At 42.9% G+C, this 27,417-nt stretch overlaps 1 protein-coding gene across 1 annotated transcript; it reads right to left on the bottom strand.

Moving 5' to 3' along the window:
* Positions 1 to 11,194: 11,194 nt before the first annotated feature.
* On the bottom strand, positions 11,195 to 18,755 carry LOC118732125 (anthrax toxin receptor-like). Its single transcript, XM_036461204.2, has 8 exons — positions 18,715 to 18,755; positions 18,437 to 18,515; positions 17,003 to 17,286; positions 16,798 to 16,930; positions 15,554 to 15,592; positions 14,397 to 14,474; positions 14,237 to 14,314; positions 11,195 to 11,519 (listed from the first exon to the last, which is right to left on the bottom strand). The coding sequence occupies exons 1-8, from the start codon at positions 18,753 to 18,755 to the stop codon at positions 11,292 to 11,294; spliced, it is 960 nt and encodes a 319-aa protein (XP_036317097.1). The 3' UTR covers positions 11,195 to 11,291.
* Between the last annotated feature and the right edge of the window lie 8,662 nt (positions 18,756 to 27,417).

The raw sequence follows: 27,417 nt of genomic DNA, 5'->3' as shown, positions 1-27,417 counted from the left end.
CTCCTTTAGCCATTCCTCTCCCCCCCCCCCCCCCCCCAAACCAGGAAACTATTTCTTCTTCAATTTTAAATGACAACCTTGCTTGATAGAGCAGTCTTGGGGTCAGATCCTTGCTTTTCATTACTCTGAATACTTCATACCACTTTCTTCTAGCCTGAGGTGTCTGAAATGAGTGGAGAGTCTGTTGGGTGCTTGTAGGGAACTTTGTCTATTGCTGCCTTTAAGGTTCTTTCTTTGTTTTGAATGTTTGTCATCGATATCACAAAAGGCTGCTGCCGTGATGTTATGGCAGAATGACCAGTCAGTCACCAGGAGGTGCTGGAGTCCTTCTCGGGCCATCCCCCTACCTCCCCGGGGCACTAGCAACATCGACCGAGCTTCATGGGGTGCTGGCAGCATCTGCAGAGTGTGAGATGTTGCGAGGTGGCGGACATATATAAAAGGCTAGGCCTAGGGGACCCTACACGTGCCTGATTTAATTATGTGCTGGGCCTCTAGTTCTATATAATAAAACCCAGTGACTGAAATGTGGAATGACCAGAATGACCAGAGACCAGAATGACCAGGGTCCTTCACCCTGGCTGGCCCTGTCCTCCAGTGAGCTGTTAGGGATGATCAGGCAGGCAGGCAAGTCGTTAGGGGCAACCAGGCAGGCAGACAGGCCGGGGTGGTTAAGGGTGATGAGGCAATCAGGCGAATGGTTAGAAATCGGGTAGGCAGGTGAGTGGTTAAGGGTGATCAGGCAGGCAGGCTAGTGGTTATGGGAAATCAGGAAGGGAAGCGAGTGGTTAGGTGCAATGAAACAGGCAGGCAAGTGGTTAGGGGATCAGACAGGCAGGCAAGCAGTTAGGAGCCAGCAGTCCCAGATTGTGAGAGGGATGTCCAAACGCCAGTTTAGGCCTAAACCGGTAGGCCAGACTGAGGGATTCCTCCATGCACAAATTTTGTGCACTGGGCCTCTAGTTTTTATTATAATACTAGAGGCCCAGTGAACGAAATTCATGCACAGGGGACGAGGGGTAGAGGTGATGTTCCTCAGTCCACCCTGTGCCTTCTCACGATCTATGACCCTAGGCCTGCCTGCCTGGCAATCAAGGCCTATCAGGGCTTTCCTTCTCCTAGCTACTGGCAGCTAGTCCCACCCCACTACTGCCACTGCTTGCCATCTGTGCCCTGTTGCCTCCCATCCCCTGCCACTGGTCATCTCTTTCTGTGGACTACAGGCATGAGTGCGATCACTTGGCTGTCTGGGGCCTTCTTCTGTGGGGCACTGGATTGCGGGGCCCTGAGAGTGATTGCTCTGCAGAAGGAGGCCTCATCCACTTGGCCAGGGCTCCACAATCAATCAGTGTGCAGAGGGTGGTCTGGGCCTCCTCTTTGGGGTGATTGTGGAGCCCCCCCGCTTTCCCTGATTAATTGCCCTGCTGGTGATGGCCTGGGCCTCCCTCTTTAAGGCAATTGATTGCAGAGTCCCCCATCAATTGCCCCGCAGAGGGTGGCCTATGCCCTCTGTGGGGCGATTGTGGGGCACCCCTCCTCCCCCGACCATTCACATTGCACCTGCCTTGGATGTCCTGGTGCCAGTGCGTGTCATAGAATGTTTGTCTGGGAAGTTGTCTGGTCTGTTCTGCTGTTTGGTCATTCAGTCAATTTGCATAGTATGCTTTTATCATTATAGATGCCTTGAAATGGGTCTCTTTGGGTTATCTTTAAAGGAACTCTTTATGCTTCTTGAACGTGTGTGACTTTTTCCTTCACCAGAGTAAGGAAGTTTTCTGTCATTATTTCTTTAAACAAGTTCTCTATTACTTGCTCACTTGCTCCCCCTTCTGGTACACTTGTGATGCAGATGTTTTGTTTTTTAAAATATATTTTCTTGATTTTTTACAGAGAGGAAGGGAGAGGAGATAGAGAGCTAGAAACATCAATGAGAGAGAAACATCCACCAGCTGCCTCCCGCACACCCCACAGGGATGTACCTGCAACCAATGTACATGCCCTTGACCGGAATCGAACCTGGGACCCCTCAGTCCGCAGACCGATGCTCTATCTACTGAGCCAAACCAGTTTCGGCCAGATGTTGTTATGTTTCATGTTGTCCCAAAGTTTCTTTAAACTATCATCCTGCTTTTTAATTCTTGGCCATCTGTAGGTATTCCTTTGTGTTTTCTCATGTTTTTTGCCCCTTTTAAAATTGGGCTTTTTATTATTCAACTGAGGACTTTTTCTCCAACTTTATTGAGATATAATTGACATATGTCATTGTATAAGTTTGTGTTGATTTGATACATTTATATATTGCAAAATGATCACTGCCATAGGGTTAGTTAACACTTGCTTCTCTACCTAATTATCATTTCTTTTTTTGTGGTAAGAACATTTAAGATGTATTCTCTTAGCAATTTTCAAGTATAAAATATAGTTTTATTAGCTATAATCACTATGCCATACATTACATACCTAGAACTTGTTATAATTGGAACTTTACACTCTTTGACCAAGACCTGTAGGCATTATTAAATATTCTGGCTTCCACTCCCTTATTTGGGATGTTTTGTGAATACTTTCTCTAGTCCGTGATTTACTTACAGGTGAAGTTTAAAAATTTGATAAGTTCCAATTTCTCAATTTTTTTTCTATTGTAGATAATGATTTCTGTGTCTACTTTAAGAATTATTTTCTTTCCTAAATTGGTGAAGATATTCTACTTTATTCTAGAAGCTGGTAAGTTTATATCTGTGATCTGAGTTTTTCCTTACCGGATGCATGTTTTATTTAATATTTAAAAAGTAACTGATTAAAGAAAACAAACAGGAGTCAGTGGGAACAGCACTGGCCTCGAAGTCCAAGGTGTATATTGGTAGTGACCAGTCAGGTGGTCTTGGGCATCACTTCTCAGGAAACAAAGTCAAGGAAATGCTGTATGACCCAAGGAAATGCTGTAGGGGGTCAGTAAAGGTAACAAATTTTGAAACCTAATTGGAGAAACATACTGCTTAGCAGTGAGGACACAAGGTTCTCCAGAAAGCTGGGATACTAGATCACACGATGGTCAGAGCAGTGGGTGTTAAGTCACAGATGACATTTTGCCTTTCTGTTAGTCAGCAATGGCCACCAGAGGGCACTGTGAGAGCAGGTTCCTGGGCTTGTTGGCACTGCCTGCAGTGGGAGGGCGGTATTAGATTCTGACTGCCTGCTGGAGGGTGGTTTGGCTCTCAGAAGGCCAGGGAAGTTTAATAAGTCATGTATGGTCTCATGGGAGGCAAGGAAGAGGACAGTGAGTTCACTCAAGATGTGGAAAGGTTTGTTCCCTCAGAACACAGACCTGGGAATGGGCTACCAGGGGGACAAAGACAGCCCAGGAAGGATAGGAAAACCTGAAACGAAGGGTCGTGGGCATTGGCTTTTAGAAAGCTTGGCATACAGAGATGTGGGGAACATGACAGAATCTGATGTCTGTGGTGGGTCACCCACCTAGGATAGGAGGAGGATGTTTCATGTCCTATTAGGCCAGGGGCAGAGTTTAGATGAATGATTCCTGTTTCAATTAGGATCAATTTAAAAAAAATATTTTTATTGATTTCAAAGAGGAAGGAGGAGGGTGAGAAACATAGAAACATCAATGATGAGATAGAATCATAGGTCAGCTGCCTCCTGCATGACCCACCTGGGGATTGAGCCCACAGCACAGGCATGTGCCCCCAAAAGGAATCAAACCATGATCTCCTGGTTCATAGGTCAATGCTTAACCACTGAGCCAAATTGACTGGGCAGGCTCAATTTATGACAGGATGGAATGGAGGTAGGGGATAGGGAACTTATCTTTGAGGACCTGCAGACAGTGGACTCAGGAGTAATGGGAAGGTCATGGTTCACCCATGGCCAACCTGATCATTCAGAGAGTAGGAGGAGACCTGGCTGCAAAGCTGTGGCCCTGGGAAGAGGCTGACTGGCTCAAAGAGAATGAGGTGAATATGTGTAGTCAAGGCCTAATGTCAGGTGCCCCAGGGGTTGGGGCCTGGGAGACGTGGGTGGGATTCCAGGTCCAGACCACACACCATGGAGATGGTGCAAGCCCTACTCTCCAAACTGGTAGCCCTAGAATCTTAGCAGAACTCAGAGAGAGGAAGGGGCTGGCAGGGGAACAAAAGCAGTCATAGGCTACTGGGGCATCAGCCAGTACTCATTTCAGCCAATACCAGAAGGAAACTTGGACACCTACATGGGGCCATCCCCAGAACCTAGCACTCAAGCCAAGGACTTGCAGAGCATTTTTAGTTATTTATGGGAGCTGTGGACATTGGCATCTATTCCTCACTATAGGGACAGCAGTGCAGTGGCCTGGGCTATATCACAACTATGTAGGAAGACTTCTGAGGACAAGGACAGAAGATGGCCATGGCTAGCCTCTTCCTAGGGAGTTAGCCCCAGAACCACTAGGTACTAGGTTGGGAGGTCAGAGGGAATTTCTGTCAGTCATTGCAGACTTATGCAGATGCACTCATCTGAAATGTTTTCAGAAGTCTCACTAAGATTCATTCCAGAGGATCCCTTGACCCTGGAAATAGTTTGAGTTTCTCGGCCTGACAACTCAAGTGCTCCCTGAGTTGGCTCTGGGAAACATGTTTATCCTTTGACTCTCCTACCTCTGCTGGCCAGAACATACCATTCCTATAGTCTGGAAGAGACCAGACTCCTTACCGCTATGTGCATTCCTTCTTCTTCTTGGAAGGTTTTCCCTATCCTGTCTTCTTAGGAAGCACTGAGTCATTCTTTGTGACTGCCTTTCTTATGAAAATTTACCTGGCCAGCTCCAACCTAGTTGCAGGTTGAATGCTTGGTCGTGACAATAGACCATGTGAAGTGTTAACCACAAATATATCCCCCTTTTACACCTTGCCAAGTTAATCCTGATTTTGTCTAAATATTCAACCTTCAGCAAGGTGTCCCTTCCCTTGCTCAAGAATAAGCGTTAAAGAGGCCACAACCAACACTCTAGCCCTGTCCCCCTGGCAGCATGAAATTAACACTGGGCACATGCCTGGTACTGGCCATTGCCCACATGCCCCACTGGATTGCTGGTCAGGGGTGGCAAGCTCTTCCAATGGGACTCAAATAAGGACTGATTCTGCTGGACTTGCATTGCATCTGAAATAGGGCCTGCTGCCAAGTAGGTGCCAAAGGGTTGAGAGAAACTGCGCGCACTAGAGCTGTTTTCGTTAGGGTTGGCCGAGTAGGCTTACCTCCTCAAGGGAGTCCAAGAAGCCCAGAGTATCTTTTCAGAGTCAGAGGTATGGGCCCTGGCTCACCAGCCTGATTGGTCTTCTGTCCCAAGTCTGTTTCTTATTTGTTGTTCATTAAAATAGACTAATGAAATGCTTGCTATATGCCAGGCACCTGATGTTCACAAATGTGTAAACCCGAGGTCATGCCCTCCAGACACTGACAGCTTTGTTGAGGAGATACATGAATAGGTTGTCTTCTTCTGGTGCCATAGGGCAGTGGTTCTAGTAACAGAGAGACTTATTAGTTGCTAAGAAGAACATCCACTCTGGAGAGATTAAGTGGAAAGGAATCTGTAAAAGGCCACTGGGTCACTCACAGAATAAAGGAGAGAGAGAGGGAGAAGGAGAGGGAGGGTGAGAAGGAGCAAAAGAGAGAGGGCTGGGGAGGGGGAGGAAGAGAGGGAGAGAGAGGGAGGGGTGGCTAGCTGAGTTGCAATTATGCCTTAAGAGGAAGTTGATTTTGATAAAAACATCCTAAAGTGAAATGCGGTGTTGGGATAAGTTTGTGAAGAAGTGGCAGCTTGTCAATGCCACAAGTCACTCCATATAATCTGCACACCTTCTAACTCAAAAATTCAAACATGTTTTTTACAGATGGAAAATATATGTAATGGGGATACATCAGATTTATTGATTTCTTTTTCTTTATTGATTAAGGTATTACTTATGTGTCCTTATCCCCCCATTGCCTCCCCCCACCCCCACTCATGTCCTCACCCCTCTGGTTCATTGGTTAGGCTTATATGCATGCATACAAGTCCTTTGGTTGATCTCTCTCCCTTACCCTCCCCTACCTTCCCTCTGAGATTTGACGGTCTCTTCGATGCTTCTATGTCTCTGGATCTATTTTTGTTCATCAGTTTATGTTGTTTATTATATCCCACAAATGAGTGAGATCATGTGATATTTATGACTGGCTTATTTCAATTAGCATAATGCTTTCCAGGTCCATCCATGCTATTGCAAATGGTAAGGATTCCTTCTTTTTTACAGCAGTGTAGTATTCCATTGTGTAGATGTACCATAGTTTTCTAATCAACTCACCTACTGGTGGGCACTTAGGCTGTTTCCAAATCTTAGCTATGGCAAATTGTGCTGCTATGAACATATATCCTTTCTGGTTGGTGTTTCTAGTTTCTTGGGATATATTCTTAGAAGTGGGATCACTGGGTCAAATGGGAGTTCCATTTTCAGTTTTTTGAGGAAACTCCACACTGTTCTCCACAGTGACTGCACCAGTCTGCATTCCCACCAGCAGTGCCCCAGGGTTTCTTTTTCTCCACACTCTCACCAGCACTTGTCATTTGCTGATTTGTTGATGACAGCCATTCTGACAGGTGTGAGATGATACTGCATTGCTGTTTTGATTTGCATCTCTAGGATGATTAATGACTTTGAGCATGTTTTCATATGTCTCTTGGCTTTCTGTACGTCCACTTTTAAAAAGTATCTATTTAGGTCCATTGACCATTTTTTGATTGGATTATTTATCTTCCTTTTATTAAGTTGTATAAGTTGCCTGTAAATATTGTAGATTAAACCCTTATCGGTGGTAACATTGGCAAATATGTTCTCCCATGCAGTGGTCTCTCTTGTTTTGTTGATGGTTTCTTTTGCTGTGCAAAAGCTTTTTATTTTGATGTAGTCCCATGTGTTTATTTTCTTCTTAGTTTCCATTGTCCTAAGAGCTGTATCTGTGAAGATATTGCTTCGGCATATGACTGAGATTTTGCTGCCTGTGGATTCCTCTAGTATTTTTATGGTTTCCTATCTTATGTTTAAGTCCTGTATCCATTTTGTGTTTGTTTTTGTTTATGCTATAAGTTGGTGGTCTAGTTTCATTTTTTTAAATATGCCTGTCCAATTTTTCCAACACCATTTATTGAAGAGACTGTCTTGACTCCATTGTATGTTCTTGCCTCCTTTGTCAAATATTAATTGAGCATAGTGGTTTGGGTTGATTTCTGAGTTCTCTACTCTATTCCATTGGTCTATCCATCTATTCTTGTGCCAGTTTCAGGCCGTTTTGAGAACAGTGGCTTTGTAATACAGCTTGATAACTGGTATTGAGATCCCACCTACTTTGTTCTTTCTCAAGATTGCTGCAACTAAATGGGGTCTTTTTTAATTTTTTATTCCAGATGAATTTTTGGAGAATTTGTTGTAGGTCTGTGAAATATGCCATTGGTGTTTTTAATGGGGAGTGCAATTGAATCTATAGATCGCTTTGGGTAGATGGACATTTTAATGATGTTGATTCTACCAATTCATGAACACAGTACACAGGCTGACACTCTATCTATTGAGCCAAACCTGCTAGGGCAGATTTATTTATTTCTGTGCATTCCAGGGATAATTCCACTTAATCAATCATAAAATCTTTTTTATGCGCTGCTGAATGACTTGATAGTATTTTGTAGGGAATTTTTGCATTATTTTCACCAGGAATATTGGGCTGTAGAGTATTCCCTCCTCTTCAATTATTTGGAAAAGTTTGAGAAGAATTGGTATTAATGCTTTTTAAACATTTAATAATATTCCCCAGTGAAACCATCTTGTTCTGTGCTTTTCTTTTTTTTTTTTTTTTTTGGGGGGGGGAGGTTTTTGATGACTTATTGAATCTCTTTACTTATCATTGATCTGTTCATATTTTCTATTTCTTCATGATTAAGTATGGGTAGGTTGTGTTTTCTATAAGTTTTCCATTTCTTCCAAGTTGTCCAATTTGTTGTTTTGTAGCTGTTCATAGTAAACTTTTAAGACTCTTTGTATTTGTGTGGTATTAGGTGTTATGTCTTTCCTTATAATATACTTGGTATGATTTCAATCTTCTTGAATTTGATTAGGCTTATTTTGTGGTCTACCATAATATTTATCCTAAAACTATTCCATAGGTACTTGGAGAAAATTTGCATTCTGATGCTTTTGGATGGAATGTAATACAATGGATATGTCTGATAGGTCTGATTTGATGTATAGTGTTGTTCAAATCTGCTATATTCTAATCTATTCTCTGTCTGATCTTTCTATTGTTGTGAGTAGGTTGTTAAAGTTCCCAAATATTACTTTATTGTTATTTACTTCTTTTGTTCTATTAGCAGCTGCTTTATACATTTAGGAGCTCTGTTTTGGAATGCTTAAGTACATATAATTGTTTTATTTTCTTGAGTGAGTGACCTCTTTATCATTACATAATGAATTTCATTGTGTCTTAACCATTTTTATCTTGGAATCTATTTGGTTTTATTTAAGTATAGCTATAACTGTAGAATAATGTACTATCATTGCAATGTTGGAGAATTTGACATTAATACTGTATTTATATTATCAGTGAATTTAACAAATACATGAATGATTTCATGATGCTAATTATCACCTTTAAAAATATTTTTATTGATTTTAGAAAGGAAGGGAGAGGGAGAGATAGAAACTCAATGATGAAGAAGAATCATTGATTGACTACCTTCTGCATGCCCTATACTGGGGACTGAGCCTGCAACCTGGGCATAGAACCCAGAACCCTTCAGTCCACAGGCTGATGCTCTATTCCAAGCATGTCAAACTCAAAGGCTAACATGGGCCAAATAAACAAGGTTTGAGTTTATGTGGGTCGCAAAAAAAACACACACAAAAGCTTCAATTTTCATAGAAACATAGGTTTATTTCAATACAGACATGCTGAATACTAAGGGCTGAAATAAATGAGTAATTATTAACATAATATAATAGAACATTTTAATAAAAAGTAATATTTTTTCTTGAGCATTAACTTACCAGACACCGAATAATAGCACAAATTAATAAGTGTAATGCAAATAAACCTATTTTTCTTGTTCTCTGAAAGAAAAATAGTTCCTATTGCGCACACCCAACAAGTCAGTACAAGACTAATGATGTGGCAATTGGCTGCTAAAGTATTCGCTGCTGGTATTAGTGAGAAATGGTGCGCCTGCACATAAGATGCGTAAGGGAAATGAATGCAACACAATCATAGTAATCAATTATTAGCGAACATTGTAGTTCATTATTAATAATTATGTATAACAGGATATTGTAAAAATTAAGTTACACAATTTTTATTAAAACGTTTCTTACATACCATTACATTGGCTGGGCTGCAAAAATATTCTTTGTCAGCCTGCATGCGAGTTTGACATGCTTGCTCTATCCAATGAGCCAAACCAGCAAGGGCATCTTTTATTTTTGTTTTGTGAACCTGCTTTAGCAATTCTTGTGAGGCAGGTTTGCTGTGATGAAATCTCTGGACTTTTGTTTATTTGGCATGTTTTTATCACTTCTTTATTTCTGAAGAGCAGCTTTGTTGGGAATAATATTCCTGAATGACATTTTTTTTTTCTCTCTCAACACATCTGAAAATTTAATCTCTTTTTCTTCTGGCTTGGAAAGTTCTGTTGAGAAATCCAACCTACATTTTTTGGAACTTCTATGTATATGATGGCTTGATTTTCTTTTACTGCTTTCAATTTTTTTTTTTTTTTTTTTTTTTTTTTTTTTTTTTTTTTTTTGCAGACTAATGACACTTTATAATGTGTCTCACTATAGCCCTTTCAGGTTCAATCTGTTTGAGGTCCTTGGGTCCATGCCCATTTCTTTCTCCATATTTGATAACTTTTCAAACCTTATTGTTTAAAAGACTTTCTTTTTTTTTTTTTTTTTTTTTCTCATTCTGAGATTTCTGAAATTAATAGATTTGTTTCTGTTTATTATGTACCAAGCACATGCTCACATTTCACTCCTTTTATTTTTTATTTTTTGCTTCATTGACTGGATAATTTCAAAAGACCCATCACTGATTCTTTCATTTATTTACTCGAAGTTTGCTGTTTCTGTTCTCCACTGTATTTTTCAGTACACTCATTGTATTCTTTAGTACAGGCATTGCATTCTTCAGGTCTAATTTTATATTTTCTTTTTTGATAGTTCTTATTTTAAAAAAAATATACTTTATTGATTTTTTACAGAGAGGAAGGGAGAAATATAGAGAGCTAGGAATGTCGATGAGAGAGAAACATCGACCAGCTGCCTCTTGCACACCCCTTACTGGGGATGTGCCGAAAACCAATGTACACGCCCTTGACCGGAATCGAGACCTTTCAGTCCGCAGACCAACGCTTTACCACTGAGCCAAACCGGTTTCAGTTAGTTCTTATCGATATTTCTTTTTAGACTTTCTCATTTTGCTAAGTTTGAGTGTGTGTGTGTGTGTGTGTGTGTCCTTGTAGTTCTTTATAATGAAGACACTAATAAACTTCTTTAGGAAAATTATTCTGAATTATTTGTCAGAAGTTCATAAGTTCATAAATGTCTATTTTTAGGGACAGTTATTGGACCATATTAGTATTCTGAGTGGAAAGACTCAGGCATGGTCCACACTCTGACAGCTCTGAGCTCTCCAAATGTTTCTTGATGTCTCTGAGTTCATATCCTCCTTCTCCCCTGGAGCAGGGAGGGAAGACATTAGCTTCTGGCACCTGTGTTTTTGCTAAGGGCCTGGCCTTTTGCTGAGCACATTGCAACACTTACCATAGCCTTATGGCCAACTGTAAAGGAGACACCATTATCTCTATCTTTTCAATTAGGAAAATAAAGCACAGGTAGATTAACTTGCCCAAGAGGCTTAGGAAAAGCCAATGAATATAGACACAGGGTTGTATTTATATTTTAGAGATGCTTTGGAATTTTTTTTTCAAAGAAAGAGAAGAATTTGGCTAGAAACACAGGTGTCTCAGTTCTTGGTGACAGAAGGAGATCAGGATGTGGGAGAGAGAATCTTCCATTCACAGGGCAGCAGCATGCTTTGTCCTTACAAGAGCAATATAGGTAAATCTCCCTACACAGAGAGCAATGATCACCAGGTAATAATCTCTTACACTAATCAGCAACAAAATCCAACTCCTTTTTGACTTTAAACCAAAACTCAATATATATGTCCAATTCAGTAAAGTTTTCTCATTAATTTTGATATTCTGGTGCTCTAGAGAGTGGCTATTGGTGTGGGAGTGACAAGGTAGTTCTGCAGAGTGCCTGGGCAGGGGGAGCAATCAGTGGTAGCATCCTGGAAGTAGGCTGTGAGCATATAGATGGGGGATGTTGGCCCCATGTGCAACAGTTGTTGAGAGGGATGCACTCCTGGCTTGGCCCAAGGTACATATTTGGGCTGCAGGGCAACTGCCTAAGGTAAGGCTTCATTAGTTTGAAGTTGACACACCTCCCCTGCAAGGAAAAGAAGAGTGAGAAGGTCACTTGGACACTATTGGAATTGAGACAAGAAGCCTCAGCCTGTGTGGCTCAGTTGTTGAGCATAGAGCTATAAACCAGGAGATCATGGTTTGATTCCTGGTTAGGGCATATGCTGGGTTGTCGCTCACTCCCCAGTAGGGGTGTGCAGAACATAGCTGATCAATGATCCTTTCTCATCATTGATATTTATATATCTGTCTCCCTCTCTCTTCCTCTCTGAAATCAATCAAATGTATATACAAATATATATATTCTATATAATAAAAGCCTAATATGCTAAGTGTCCAGTCACCAGTTGGCCATTCAACCCATCAAAGTGTAATATGTTACTGATACATTGATATGTTAAGGCTGCTCAACTGTTCACTATGATGTGCACTGACCAACAGGGAGCAGATGATCTGACTGGTAGGTTAGCTTGATGCTGGGGTCTGGCCAGTTGGGTCTGAGTGAGATGGGTCGGATATGCCTTAGAGACCTCCCACAGTGGCTCCCCAGCTGGCCAACCTCTTGTGTCCCTTCCTGGCCCTGATTGTGCACTGGTGGGGTCCCTAGGCCTGGCCTGTGCTTCTCACAATCTGGGACCCTTCAGGGGACATTGCAGAGCTGGTTTCAGCCCAATCCCACAGGCCAGGCTGAGGGACCCCACTGGTGCATAAATTTATGCACCGGGCCTCCAGTATCCTATATAATAAATGCTAATATGCAAATAGACCAAATGGTGGAACAACAGGAACAACCAAACAACTGGTTGCTATGATGTATACTGACCACCAGGGGGAGACCTTGAAACATGGCAGCATCGGAAGTAGGTGGTAAAGCTCAGAACATGGCAGGTATTAGATGCAGTAGGATAGGTGAGTAGGGGAACCAGAGCAAGGCAGGGCACCAGTTGCTGTCATTGGGGCGAGCCTCTTGTGGTTATTAAAAATTCTCCCATGCACCACAGTCCCACCTGGCACTCGCACCTGCTGCTGGCCCTGCTCTCATCCTCTGCTGGTCCAATAACTCTGCACCCTCAACAGGTGTGAGCGAGGCCAGTACCATCAGTGCATAGGAGTGATGGATGCAGGAACAGGGCTGCCAACAGAAAAGGGACCAGGGGTCATAGCAAGAGGGCCAGGTGGGGGCATGGAGGATGGACCAAGACCTGCCCCTCTGCCCATGGCAGCCTCATGACTCACAGTTCCTTTCAAGGTGCACAAGTTTGTGCATTGGGATCCTAGTATATAATCAGACCAGAGGACTGATTTCCTTAACTCAAGGAGGTCAGAGTCAGTACTCATCAGAACTAAAGACTGGGTCTTTGTTATGCCCTTCTCCCTGGATGCTGGACTCCAGCATATGCTCTTCCTAGAAGACTTGGTTCATGTGTTGGACCTCTGTCTTGCCTTCTGCAGGTATCCCCCAATTCCTGTGTTCTGACTCTGGACTCTGATTGTTGTGATGTGGAACATGTCTGCTGGCTCTGGACTAAGAGCCTGGGAAGTAAGGATGAGGGAGGACCTACAGTCCCCATCACCTCATTTTTTCTGAATGAGTGTGTGCTGAAGGGATGAGCCCTCTCCATGGTCCTTAGATTGGACACAGGCCCATAGGACAATGGCATTAGGGACATCCTCTGATGGGTGATAGGCCATGGAAGATGCAGAATCCAAGGCCTCTTAGAAAGGGATAAGAATGGTATAGCCCAGAGTTTCTAAATGCCCATCTGCCCATCCACTGAGACTCAGGGTTTGCTGGATGTGGCCATGCAGCCCTTACTGCAGGCCTGGGGACAAGAGCATACCTCCAGGCTCCCTGGCCCAGCTGAGCAAAGGGTCTGAGCACTGCAAAGCCCAGGCAGTGATTATCTGGTGAGGCAGGAGCACCACTCTCCTTGGGCCCGGGCCTGAGTAGGGCAGCCTTTGGGCGGTTTGGGGTAACCTCCTAAGATCAGAGGTGCTGACTCAAAAGGGGCAGAGTAGGGAGAAGGGTGGAGTCAAGCCTCGGGTTTGAGTCCAGCTCTGCCACTCCCTGCCTTTGTGACTTGGGACAAGTCACTCAGCCTCTCTGTGGATCAGTCCCCCTTGGTAAACTGAACAAAAATATTAATACCTTCTTTTGCTGGCAAAAGTAAAGTAGAAAAACAGGTAATGTTCTTAGATTAGCAACTGGCTCACAGGAGTGACATAAGAAAAATTAGCCATCATTACGATTAAAGTCCATGGAGTACAATGTAGCAATTTGGCTTCTCTCCAAGTCACAGGCTGTGACATTTTTACTGCCTGGTAAAACCAGTCAGTGTTGGTCAAACAACATTGGAAGGATTGTCATCATGCCTGTCACCACTCATGGAGACACTTGGTAGATGAGGTGGAGCCAGTGGACCCACAGGGTCAGTGGTCAGAGGGGAGGGTCTATGGACAGGGAGGCCAATAAAAATCGCTGTTGCCTTCCTTTAAATTGGAACATGAGAGGTAATGCTCGAGTCCCCTGACATTCTGGAGACCACGTGCAAGGGAAATGCGTAATGCCATGCCCAGAATCATCAGCATGAAGGCTCCTGAGCTGCCATTTCTTCATGTGTGGAGCATCTTCCTTGGCAGAGGCCCAGGCAAGGCTTGGTGACTGACAGTCCTATTGGGCTACTGCCACGGGCAAAAGCAAAGTTTCCACCCCACAGGGAGCATCCCTATGCCTCTGTTTACCTTGTCCCAGGGCTGAGAACACATCAATGGTGCCTGGTTGCAGTTTTGAACAAAGTCACACAAGATGTCCAGTTTGCCCTGAAAAGCAGACGTGGCTGTGAAGAAGCTATAGGTGTGCACATGGCCTCCAGAGGGACAGTTTCCTAAGAAGCCCTCTCACCTCTATCCTTCTCATCTGGCGAACTTGGCACCCACAAGGGACAATCACTGTGGGACATATCTGCATGGGACATGGCTCCTAGAAAGAGAAAACACTGTCCTCTTCCTGGTCTGGCAGCTCCTGGGTGCAGACACAGGGCCCTTGTGGCCCCCACACATGTCAGCTTTCTGCCCCTCAACAAATGTTTGTGGCAGAAGTCCAGCACCAATGACAGCGCCCGCCCCATCCCAGAGTGCCTTCTAGGGAGAACCCAAGCAAAGACCTGTGGGACTGCACACATGGCTTTCTTCCAGAAAACCCAGGGAGCACTTTCCAGTTCCCTTGGTTTTCCGCAAACCGCCCTTGGGAAGCCGGGCCCTGGGCTGTGTGCTGTGCTGCAGGACTGTCAGGGTGAGAGCACTAGCCAGTGCCAGGGCTGCATTACCTGACTCTGGCAGATCCAGCTACCCTTGTCAAACCGCAGCCAGCTCAAGGGCTTCCCAGCGCTGTGAGGCATGTTTCCTGCCCCCAACCCCCCGCTTCCTTCACCCTGATGCCAAGGTCCCCTGTTTCAAGGATACCATGCCCAGCTCCACCTAGTTTATATGGCACTGGTTTGAGCCGCCTCGACCTGCTCACCCAGGTGCTCCCCTGGGCCTGGCCTCCCTCACAGCTCAGTGCCAAGGCACACTCCCTGCACCCTCCTCAGCGCTACAGTCCTTATAGGCCACTGCTAGCCAAGCCCCTGCCCCGGGAGGACACAGGGAGGGGACTGAGGAAATGGAGCCCAGGGTGCACCAGAGCCCGCAGGGCTGTCCAGGTTCCTTTTCCAAAAGCTCACCTCATTCTCAGGAAGGACCCCTGCAAACAGTCCTTTGAGAATCGACAAGAAAAACCCCTTTTATGTCACTGGGATCCTAGCAGTGGCTGAAACAGGCTCCCCTAGGCCACCATTGCAGTGACGTGTTGGGTGCAGGGCAAGGTGATGTGGGTGACATTTTGTGAGTTCCATGTCCTCCTTGGGCCCCTCCCTACCCTCTGTTACCTCTTGCTCCTCCTGGCTCTCTGTACAGGTAGGTGGAGCTGGTGAGATGGGAGTGGCAATGGCTGCAGGAGGCCTCTGTCAAGGTCCCTGTGCCCACCGGGCCTGCTGACATCAGGACCAAAGCAGGACTTACCTTTTCTGGTTTGAGCACCGGGGGTGGCTCCTTGACAGTCTAGAAGGTTAAAGAGACATAAGCACAGCTAGGAGGGCCATGGAGGGTGCTGATGGCCATGCTGACAGGGGAACAGGACACAACATGGGGTTTGGGGTGCCGATCTGGGTGCCCTTCCTTCCCTGAGTCTCCTCTCTGAGCCTCAGGCTGCTTGGGTATCAAAGGGAATTGAGAGCTCCCTGTGGGTTTCATGGGGAAACACCAGACTAAGGAGCCTGGTCCCAGGAGAGGTCCCACAGGGCAGTGTTCCTCAGCTGCCCACCATCACATGAAGACAGAGCACGTGGCCCAAACCCGTCCTCTCTCCACCCCGTCCCCGTTTCCTGCTCTTGCAGCTGCTCTGGCTGTCCAGTCCTTAGAGATGACAGTCACCATCACCCCAGGGCTTCCTTTCTTTCATCTCTCTTTTTTACCATGATTTGACCTGCTTGTTTCTGGTTGGTTTGACCTGCTCTTTCGTGCCTCTGCTTTTCTCTTTCTCAATCCAACGTCTGGCCTGTGTCCTTGCAGACCCAGCTAGCCAGTGCCATGGCCTCAGGTGCTCCCTGAAGCCAGCCTCTGTCCTTTGCTGTCGCTCTGGTTACAAAGGGCTCTTGCCACACACTGTGAGGCTGACACTTTGCCTCCGATACCCCAAGTAGCATTGTGAGATCAGATACCGACTGTGAGCTCCTGCAAGGATGTTATTGCCTTCCTGTGTGTCCCCTCGTGCCCAGCAGGGGCCCAGCACAACCTGGCCCTTAGCAATGACTGAAGAAGTCATGCCAGGAGGCCCTGGAGATGTGGGGAGACCCAGGCTAGTTTTCAAAGGCACAGCTGCCCCAGGGGTTGCAAATCCTGGCCAGCATCATTCTCCATTGGGGGTCACCCGGGCCTCTCGTGGGACCACTTCTTCCCTCGCCAGCACAGACGTCCTCCTCTGTGTCCCTGAGTCCTTCTGAATCCTGGCTGCTGTGAGGCGGCCCTGTTCTCAGCTGTCTGGGGTCACTTCTGCCCAGGGGCCAGGGCAGCACATGGGCCACCTTCCTGAAGCAAGCCCGAGGCAGGAGGCTCCTTAGAAGCCCAGGCTGTGCCAGGAGAGGAGGACAGAGTACCTCTGTCCACTCATGTGGCCCTATGGAGCTTATGGGAGCCTGGGATCAGGTAGGCAGGCACGCTGTTTCCCTGGGGTTGGTCACAGGGCTGCATGGGCAGGAGTCACTCACCTTCTTGCGGCATAGCCTCCAGATGCAACAGATGAGCAAGGGGAACATGAGCATGGCGGGGATGAGTGTAAGGAAGTATAGAGGATCAGCAATGTGCATGAACAGTGGAGTGAGTGGGGGGGCAGTCGTTGTGACAGGTGTGGTCTCAGTTGTGGTCTCAGGTGTGGTCTCAGGTGTGGTCTCAGGTGTTGTCTCAATTGTTGTCTCAGGTGTTGTCTCAGGTGGGGGAGGTGGTGGTGGTGAAGGTGATGGTGGGGGAGGTTGTGATGGAGGAGGTGGTGGTGGTGGTTGTGGGGAAGGTGGTGTTGGGGAAGGTGACTGTGTTGTTGTAGTGGTAGTCTGCAGAGTAGTAGTAGGCATTTGGGTAGTGGTAGTTGTAGTGGTGGTAGTTGTAGTAGTAGTAGTAGTAGTTGTTGTGGTAGTTGTAATGGTAGTTGTTGTGGTAGTTGTAGTGGTAGTTGTTGTGGTAGTTGTAGGTGCAGTTGTCGTCTGCAGAAAGGACACATGCGAGAGGTTTGTGGTGAGCCTTGGTAGGCTCCATCCAGTCAACCAGCACCAGGCATCCCTCACCTACTGTCTTGTCCAACCACTTCCTTCTCCTCAGGTTTCCTCATCTGCAGTGGCCATGGTGGGGCTAGGACTCCAGGGCTGGGGCAGGAGCAGCACTTTCAGCACTGATGGAACCCCACAAGCTGGCGCAGGACACCAGGGCAGTGGCAAGTAGGCACAGGAGTCTCTCCTCCCAGGGTCACCTCCTCTCTAGCCTAACTCTCTCTGTTGCCAATCCCATGCACCTGGGCTTAGGTACATGGATGTGGATCCCTGAAAGTGGGCACCTGGGAAGCAGCACCCCAGCCCCAGGTGCTTCTGTGAGCTGAGTCCCTATCCTCAACATCACTGAGGCTTCCCTACCAGCAGAGGGACAACCTCCCTGCCCAATGCAGAGAGGCCACTGAGGAGCAGGAGAAAAAGGGGCGTCTGAATGGGGCGCTAGTCATCTGAAAATGATAGCATGTGTTCTCTGAGAAGGAGCCCTTCACCAGCTGCATCAATGCAATGGGGGCACACCTAGCTGATCAGGGCAAAAGCTGGTCCTACTGTCTACATCCCTTGTGCCTGTACCTAGAGTTGTGGGAACTAGGCTGTTCAGGGGTTAGGACCTGTGGTCCATAGAACACAGCCTCCCAGCATCTCCCATTCCCCCTATCTGGAATCCAGATGGGCCCAGACCTAGACCCATTAGACCTGGACTGGGGAAGTAGCAAGTTGGCTACCCTTGTGGGCAGAGCATCTGCTTTCTTTCTTAAGTCTGCTTAGAGCTCTCATTGGCCCTTAATGATACTTGGTTCACAGATAGAGAGCAGAATTTCTAAAGGGCCGGGCAGCTGACTGTATCCAGGGCTCTAATAAATGCACTCCCAGGGTATTTTTCAAACTTGATTGGGAAACAGCTCCCTCATTAAAGGCTAAAACCTGGGCTGGCTGTGAGATGCTATGGAGGTGGCTATCAACACCAGCTACCTACTGGGCCTGTCTGGGGTCTCTGGTCCCCTTTTCTGCCTCTACAGGGTGTCTCTCCCTCCAATGTACAGGATGTGCATAGCCCTGAAGTGAGGCTATAGTCTGAATCGACACTCACACATTCTTCATATAAGAAATAAATATCGTTTTTGATGATGGTCGTGCCATTGTCCAGGGTAACTTCAACGAAGATCTTCCTAAATTCAAGAAAGGGCAGACAGTCATCACCAGCCTGGATTGATACAGTTCCTGCTTATAAGTTGTAGACCACAGTTCTCCTCATAGTAGTGACATAGAACATGAGGAGTTTAGTCAGCAGGGAGTAGTCAGCATGGGTAAGTTGAGCTCATTTCTATATACTACAAAATCAGCCTCTGCATAAGAGGCTGACCATACAGAGAGGAGCCCTGCATGGGGTCAGATGCCCTTGTGGCCATGGGCTAAGTGACCAGGGATAGCTGCTTGGTGTTAATATCTCCACTCTTTTGTATTCATAGAACAAATCCTATGCATGACTTCGCTTCATAAAGTTGGTAGGAACACTGGTACCATCCCTTGGACAAAACATCTCCTGCATTCCTACCTTTCTCATCAGATCCCTGAGCCCCTGGGGACCTCTAACAAAGGTGGTTGCTGAGGTGGCCCAGAGCTCTCTAATAGACAGGCATTGTCCCAGCAGAGGTGTGGCATTTCACATTCTGGATATCTCGTGATGGTGACATCTGCCTATGTAAACCCTGAGATGGGCACTTACTGGCCTTGATAGTTTCCATTTATTCCTGGGCATGTTATGGTGGTATCTTCCACAGTTGTGGCTTTTATGTCTGAAAGAAAACCATGTAAGAATGTCAGTGGATAAAGAGCCACCTTTACTGAGAACTGACCTGAACAAAATTTCTATAGTTAAGTATATGAAGAAGAAACTACACTAAGGAGGTAGATCCCACAGTATGGTGATTAAGAAATCAGAGGCACCAGAAAATACACAATCCAATTGAAAAAATGGCAGAGGACATGAATAGACATTTCTCTAAAGAGAATATACAAACATTTGAAAATATGTTCAAAATTACTAATTACCAGAGAGAGGCAAATAAAAACCATCATGAGATGTTCACTTTTGTCAGTATGATTAACAATAAATCACAAAGTGTTAGTTATGATGTAAGGAAAAGAGAACCCTTATGTATTGTTGGTGGAATCATAAATTCATGCAGCTACTATTGAAAAAATTATGGAGGTTCCTCAAAATATTAAAAATAGAACTACCATATGACTCTGCATACAAGTTCTGGTTATTTATCCAAATAATTCCACAATACTACATTAAAAAGTTATGTACACCCCTATTTTATTATAACACTAGTGGCCTGTGCATGAATTCATGCACATTGAAAGGAAATTAATTAGAATTCTTAAACATAGATATTCACCCTTTCTCTATAATAGAAGTGTCAACTAAATTCATGATTAACAATGACAGATGGAAACACATGTGTGCAATTGGCACCAGTGAGAGCTTTATATATACACAGAGTGGCCAGATTATTATGATATCTGAACACATAATAATCTGGCCAGTCAGTGTATATCTATATATTTGAGGCTCAGTGCATGAAATCATGCATGGGTGGGATCTGGTCAGCCTGGCCATGAGGAGGGGACATGGGTAGTTGGCCAGCCTGCCTGCTGGTTGAACTCCTGGTCGAGGGGACAATTTGCATATTAGCCTTTTATTATTTGGGATATACACTGAGTGGCAGGCTGTTGCTCTGGGGTGGTGGCCAGGCCTGAGTCCCACTTGGGGGAAGGGGAATGTTGCTGGGTGGGCACTAGGTATGTGGTGCCTTTTCTCTGTAAAAGTACAGGGTGCATCACAGCAGCTCCTGTGTTGAGCATCTGCCCCCTGGTGGTCAGTGTGCATTAGAGAAACCGGTCATATGGACACTTAACATATTACATATAAATTATTTAAAATAGCCAAGATATGGCCAAAACTGGTTGGCTCTGTGGATAGAGCATCGGCCTGCGGACTGAAAGGTCTCAGGTTCGATTCCAGACAAGGGCACGTATCTTGGTTGGGGCATATCCCCAGTAGGGAGTGTGCAAGAGGCAGCTGATTGATGTTTCTCTCTCATCGATGTTTCTAACTCTCTCTCCCTCTCTCTTGCTCTCTGTAAAAAAAAAATCAATAAAATATATTTTAAAAAATGCATATCCTCACAGCAAGTTGAGGTCATTAAAAAAGAAAAAATAGCCAAGGTATGGAAGCACCCTAGTGTCCTTTGATGAATAAATATAGAATGTAGATGTGTTACATCCATACAATCTAATATTACTCAACCATAAAAAGAATGAAATCTTAACATTTGCAACAATGTGCATGGACCTAAGTGAAATGAGTCAGACAGAGAAAGACAAATACCATATGATTTCACTCATACGTGGAATACAAAAAACAAAATAAATGAACAAAAAAAAACGTAAACAAACTCATAAATATATGAAACAAATTGATGATTATCAGATAGGAGGGGGAAGGTAAAAAACATACCAGTGATTAAAAAGTACAAATTTCCTGTTATAAAAATAGCCATGGGGATATACATTGCAATAATTGTATATGTGTCAGATAATTATTATGTGTACTAGGGTCATAACTTTATAGTTTATATAAATATCAAATCAGTATGTTGTACACCCAAAGCTAACATAGCATTGCAACTAAAAAATAAAAATTTAGAATGTCAATGTACATGTCTATCCATCCATTTCCACTGTTGTTTGCCCTGGCAAGAAGAGCTAACATTTTGGCACACACCAGCTTCTTTTCTCTGCCTTCTTGAACACATACCATGTCTCTGGTACTGTTTAATGCTCTGTGTTTATTATGATAGGAGCAATGCAGGCACAGTTCCTTCTTTTAAGGGCCTTCCCCTTTAGGTATTTGAGAGACAAGGCGATAACAATTAAGAAATAAGTGCCAGAGATTAAAAAAATGCTTTAATATCAATAAACAAGGAAAGACATAGGGGGAGGGAATATTGCTTAGGAATGGGTGACATGTCCTATCTTTAAGGATCTTATTTATCTTACAGATAAACTAACACATTTATTTAAAAAATATTTTAATTTCTGGGATTTAGTTAAAAAAAAACTCTATGGTGAGTATATCAACAAAACCAGACTAACTAGGGTTGGTAATTATTTAAAGTAGGTGATATATGCTTCAAGTTCACTAAATCATTCTTTTTACTTTCTATATTGTTAAAAATTTCCTTTAAAAATAATGTGTCTCAGCGGAGAGATGAGGATGACTGGTGTAGGAGGATGTGTAACATGCATCTTTTAACAAGCAGCATCTTTCCATTTACACACTGAAATATACACCTTTGTATCAATCATCTATTTGTGAGAGATAATGGACAGGTAATTGAAGCAAAGAAGAAAAAGAGACCCAATAGTGCTTATCCAGAATCTGCAGATTAATAGAAGATCAGATGCACCAGTAAGCACCATTGTTTATGTCCCCTTGACTTTGATAAAGGAGGTGGGACTTCATTCTGGGTACTTTGGCCTACCTGCAAGATTGCTGCAGTGCATTCCAATCACACTGTCCCAGAGCCCATTTTAGGTTTGAATAAATAGAGAAGACAGGATCAACTGGCTTAACCACACATTCCTGGAACTGCTATAGGCAAACAGACTAGTCCCCCAGCCATCATAAGTTCCTGCCCAGCACCAACTAGCTGCCAAAACCACCTGGAATCACAGCCTACAAATAGGTTGCTCTATACAACATCACTTTCTGAATAACATGTTCAAAAAAGACCATATAAAGAACACTGGGGACTGTGGGAAGCTCTCCCTGAACTTCAGAAATTCTTTTGAGTCTAAGGTGTTAGTGAGAGCCAGTGTATACCTCCCAACCCCATCTTGATATGGCAGTTGGACACTCTATTAGGTGCTCTTTTCTGCCTGTAAGTTTACCATGGCATGTTCCTGGATACATTGTCTGATTCTAATTAAGCTCCATACAAAGGGAGCAAGTAAAGTCAACAACACATTACTATACATATCTGGCCTCCCGCCAAGTTGGTCCAGTTTTATTTGCCAGCTCCCTGCACAATGTAGTCATCAACTGAACTCCATCTGTACTTTTAATTCTATATGGAACACACAGATTTACAGAGGTCACTGCCACACAAGCCACTTTTACATGACTGAGGAGATAGATATTTTGTTTTCATAAAACAAACATAAATTCAAACAAAATGAAAAAAGAATCTCTATCAAATAAAGAAACAAGTAAAATGTTCATAAAAAATGTAATGATTTAGAGAAAAGTAAAGAATTTTAAAAAATGGGTTTAAACATGCTCACAAAACTTGACATCGGAATAGAGCAAATTGGGGAGAACATCAATATAGAGTTAGAAAGTATCATAAGAAATGAAGCATACCTGAATAATACAGTAACTGAAATAAAAATACACTATAAAGAATCAACATCACATTAGCTAATAAAGAAGAATGGATCAATGGCCTGGAACACAGATGAGTGGGAATCAACAATTCTGAACAGGAAAAAATTAAAAAAAAATGAGGATAGCTTAATAACTCTTAGGAAACATCAAGTGCACAAACATTCACATAATTGGAATGCCAGAAGGAGAAGAACAAGAAAAAGAAACAGAAACCTGGGGAGGAAACACATCAAGATTTAAGAAGTGTTAAACAAGTTAAACAAACAAACAAAATACCTATACCCAGATATATTATAATTAAAATGGAAAAAGTAAAACATAGAGAAAGTTTTGAAGGCAACAATAGGAAAACAACTAGTTACATACAAAAAACCCCAACAACACTATCTGCTGATTTCTTAGCAACAACTTTACAGGACAGGAGTAATGGAAGTACATCTTTAGAGTGATTAAAGAAAGGCAAATACAACTCAGAGTAATTTATCCAACCAAGTTCTTACTCAGAATTGAAGAAGAGATAAAATATTTCCAGATATATGAAAACTAAAGGAGTTTATCACCATTAAAGCAGCTTTACAAGAAATGATAAAGTGTCTTCTTTAATCAGAAACGGAAAGTTATAACCAGAAGTAAGAAAACACAAGAAAAGAAAATAATTCACAGGTAAAGACTATCCCTATTGAACAAAAAACAAAAACAAAAACAAAAACCAAAACAAAATAAACAAACAAATAAAACAGGCGGTGGAATAGACAGACTGTCTCGAGCCTTGTCCCGGAGCAGAGAGAAAGAACATCTGAGGTTCACATGAGGAGTGTTTATTGGTGAGTTGAGGACAGCTATACTCTAGGAAACAATGGGGGACTGCTGGATGGAGATCCCCTGACCAGGAAGCCCCCACTGCTGCTTGACATGGACACTAACATGGACACGGACACCATGTCATTTTGAAAGTGGATGTTATTGGAAGCCTGAAAATCTACAACTACAGCACCCACTGAACAGCTGCAAACCCCAGAATACAGGTCCCAATTGGCGCAAACCTCTGGATTCAGAGAAGTTCTACACTCTCCCACAGAAATGTCAGATTTCACCCGGGATAAGGAGAGAGAGAACTATAGAAGCAGACACTTGGAGAAGAGAAACCATGGGGAGACAAAACAAAAACAAAAACAAAAACAAAAACAGTCCGCAAATGAAAGAAAAGCAGGCATCAGCAGAAAAGGAAGTAAATGTAATGGAGGCAAGAAACCTGTCAGAGAAAGAATTCAGAGAAATGGACATAAGGTGGCTGAAAAGAATGAAAGACAAATTCGACAATATGTGTAAGAACCTAGAGGAAATGAAGAAGAATTAAGAAGAAATGTAAAATGACATTGCCGCTGTAAAAACTCAATAGGAAGCATCAAGACTAGATTAGAAGAAGCAGAGGACTGCACCAGTGAGCTAGAAGACAAGATGGAAAAAAAGACCCAAATAGAGCAGCTTCTAGAAAAAAAAAATTAACAAGTAGGAGGAAAGACCAAGGGAACTCTGGGACAACACATAACAAAACAACATTCACATGATAGGGGTTCCAGGAGGAGAGAAAACTAAGCAAGGAATAGAAAATCTGTTTGAAGAAATATTGACAGAAAACTTTCCTGATATAGGGAAGAAAAAAACCTACCCAAATCCAAGAAGCTCAGAGTCCCAAGCAAAATGAACCCCAAAAGACCGAAGCCAAGGCACATTATAATTAAATTGGCAAACACCACCAACAAAGAAAGAATCTTAAAAGCTGCCAGTGAGAGATAGAAAGTTACCTGCAAAGGAACCCTCATCAGACTAGTGACTGATTTCTCAACAGAAGCACATCAGGCCAGAAGAGAATAGAATGAAATATACAAACTCATGCAAAGGAAGGATCTGAATCCAAGAATACTTCACCCAACAAGGCTATCAATCAAAATTGAAGGTGCAATCAGGAGCTTTACAGACAAAAAAAGGACTATGGAATTTATTACCACCAAACAGCAATGCAAGAAATGCTAAAGTGTCTGCTATAAAAATAAGAAATGGGAAGCAAAGAAGAAACACCGGGGTAAAGAATACAAATGGTGACAAATAAGTACCTATCAACAATAACTTTAAACATAAGAGGTTTAAATGCTCCAATCAAAAGCATAGGGTAATGGATTGGATAAGCAAACATGACCCATATATCTTCTGCTTACTATTAATAGAAACCCACCTTAGAAAAAAAGACAGACACAGACTGAGGGTGATGGGATGGAAAAAGTTTTTTCAGGCAAATGGAAATGAAAAAAAGCTCGGGTAGGAACACTTATTTCTGACAAATTAGACCTCAAAGTGAAAGACATAACAAAAGATAAGGAAGGCCATTTCATAATACTAGAGGGATCAACCCAAGAAGAAGTAATAACTCTGGTAAACATATATGCATCCAATACAGGAACACCCAAATACATAAAAAACTCCTGGAGGATATCAAGGGAGAGATTGACAGCAATCCAATCATAGTAGAAGACTTCAATACCCCACTATCACCATTGGACAACTCCTCTAAACAAAAAATCAGCAAGGAAACATCAATCTTAAATGACTCACTAGACCAGATGGAATTAATTGACATCTTCAGAACATTGACCCCAAAGCCACAGAATATACATTCTTCTCAAGTGCAAATTGGTCATTTTCAATGACAGACCACATGTTGGGTCATAGGCAAAGTGTCTTCAAATTGAAAAAGATAGAAATCATATCAAGCATCTTCTCAAATCACAGTAGCATAAAACTGAAAATTAACTACAAAAACAACACATGGAGACTAAACAGCATGCTATTAAAAATGATTGGGTTACCAGAGAGATCAAAGAAAAAAAAACACAACAAAACATCATGGCAACAAATTACAATGAAAACCCACGAATCCAAAATCTATGGGTCACAGCAAAAGCAGTCTTGAGTGGGAAGTTCATAGCTCTACAAGCCTACTGAAAAAAACAAAACAAAACAAGCAAGAAACAATGGTAATAAATTACTAACCCTACAACTCAAAGAGTTAGAAAGAGAGCAACAGAAAAGCCCAGTGTAAGCCAAAGGAAGAAAATAATAAAGATCCGAGGGGAGTTAAATGACATAGAAACCAAAAAAGAATACAAAAGATCAACAAAACCAAGAGTTGGTTCATTGAAAGGATAATCAAGATTGATGAACCTCTAGCCAGGCTCACCAAGAAGCAAAGAGAGGACTCAAATAAACAAAATCAGAAATAAAAGAGGAGAAATAACAATAGACACCACTGAAGTTCAAAGGATTGTTAAAAAATACCATGAAAAACTCTCTTTCAACAAACTGGACAACCTGGAGGAAATGGACATATTCCTAGAAAAACATAACCTTCCAAAACTCAATCAGGAAGAATCTAAACATCTCAATAGGCCAATAACAATGGAAGAAATTGAAGCAGTCATCAAAAAGCTTCAAGCAAACAAAAGCCTGGGGCCAGATGGCTACACAGGGAAGTTTTAGCAAACATTCAAAGAAGAACTAAAACCTATCCTCATCAGACTATTCCAAAAAATTCAAGGGGAAGGAACACTTTCAATCTTATTCTATGAAGCCAGCATCACCCTAATACACAAACCAGATAAAGACAACACAATGAAAGAGAATTACTGTTCAGTATACCTCATGAACATAGATGCCAAAATCCTCAACAAAATTCTAGCAAATCGGATCCAGCAGAATATCAGAAACATCATACACCATGACCAAGTAGGATTTATCCCAGGGATGCAAGGATGGTAAAATATGTGCAAATCAATAAATTTGGTACATCACATAAACAAATTTAGAGATAAAAATCACATAGTCATATCAATTAATGCAGAAAAAGCATTTGACAATCCAACACCCATATTTGATAAAAAACTCTCAGTCAGATGTGAATAGAAGGATCATACCTTAAATAATATTATAAAAACCATATACGATAAACCTACAACCAACATCATAGTCAATGGACAAAAACTAAAACCATTTCCCCTAAGAACAGGAACAAGACAGGGATGCCCGCTTTTACTACTCCTGATCAACATAGTACTGGAAGTATTAGCCAGCGCAATTAGATAAGAAGAAGAAATAAAAGGCACCCAAATTTGAAAAGGAGAAATAAAAGTGTTCTTATTTCAGATGACATGATACTGTATATACAAAACCCTAAAGACCGCATTAAAAAACTATTAACTTAATAAATGAATTTGGAAATGTAGCAGGATACAAATTAATACCAAGAAATCTATGGCATTTCTATACATCAACAGTTAACTTACAGAAGGAGAGATTAAGAAAACAATCCCATTTATCATTGCACACACACACAAAAAAATTAATATACCTACGAATAAACTTAACTAAGGAGGAAAAAGACTTATATTCAGAAAACTACAAGACATTGCAAAAAGAGATAGAGGAAGACATAAATTGATGGAAGAGCATACCAAGTTCATGGATTGGTAGAATCAATATCATTAAAATGTCCATACTACCCAAAGCTATCTATAGATTCAATGTACTCCCCATGAAAATACTAATGACATATTTCACAG

This window comes from Pipistrellus kuhlii, unplaced genomic scaffold (genome assembly GCF_014108245.1).
Source record: "Pipistrellus kuhlii isolate mPipKuh1 unplaced genomic scaffold, mPipKuh1.p scaffold_m20_p_35, whole genome shotgun sequence".
Lineage (NCBI taxonomy): Eukaryota > Metazoa > Chordata > Mammalia > Chiroptera > Vespertilionidae > Pipistrellus > Pipistrellus kuhlii.
Note: the sequence above shows the minus strand (reverse complement) of the source record. Positions and strands in the feature narration are given on the sequence as shown.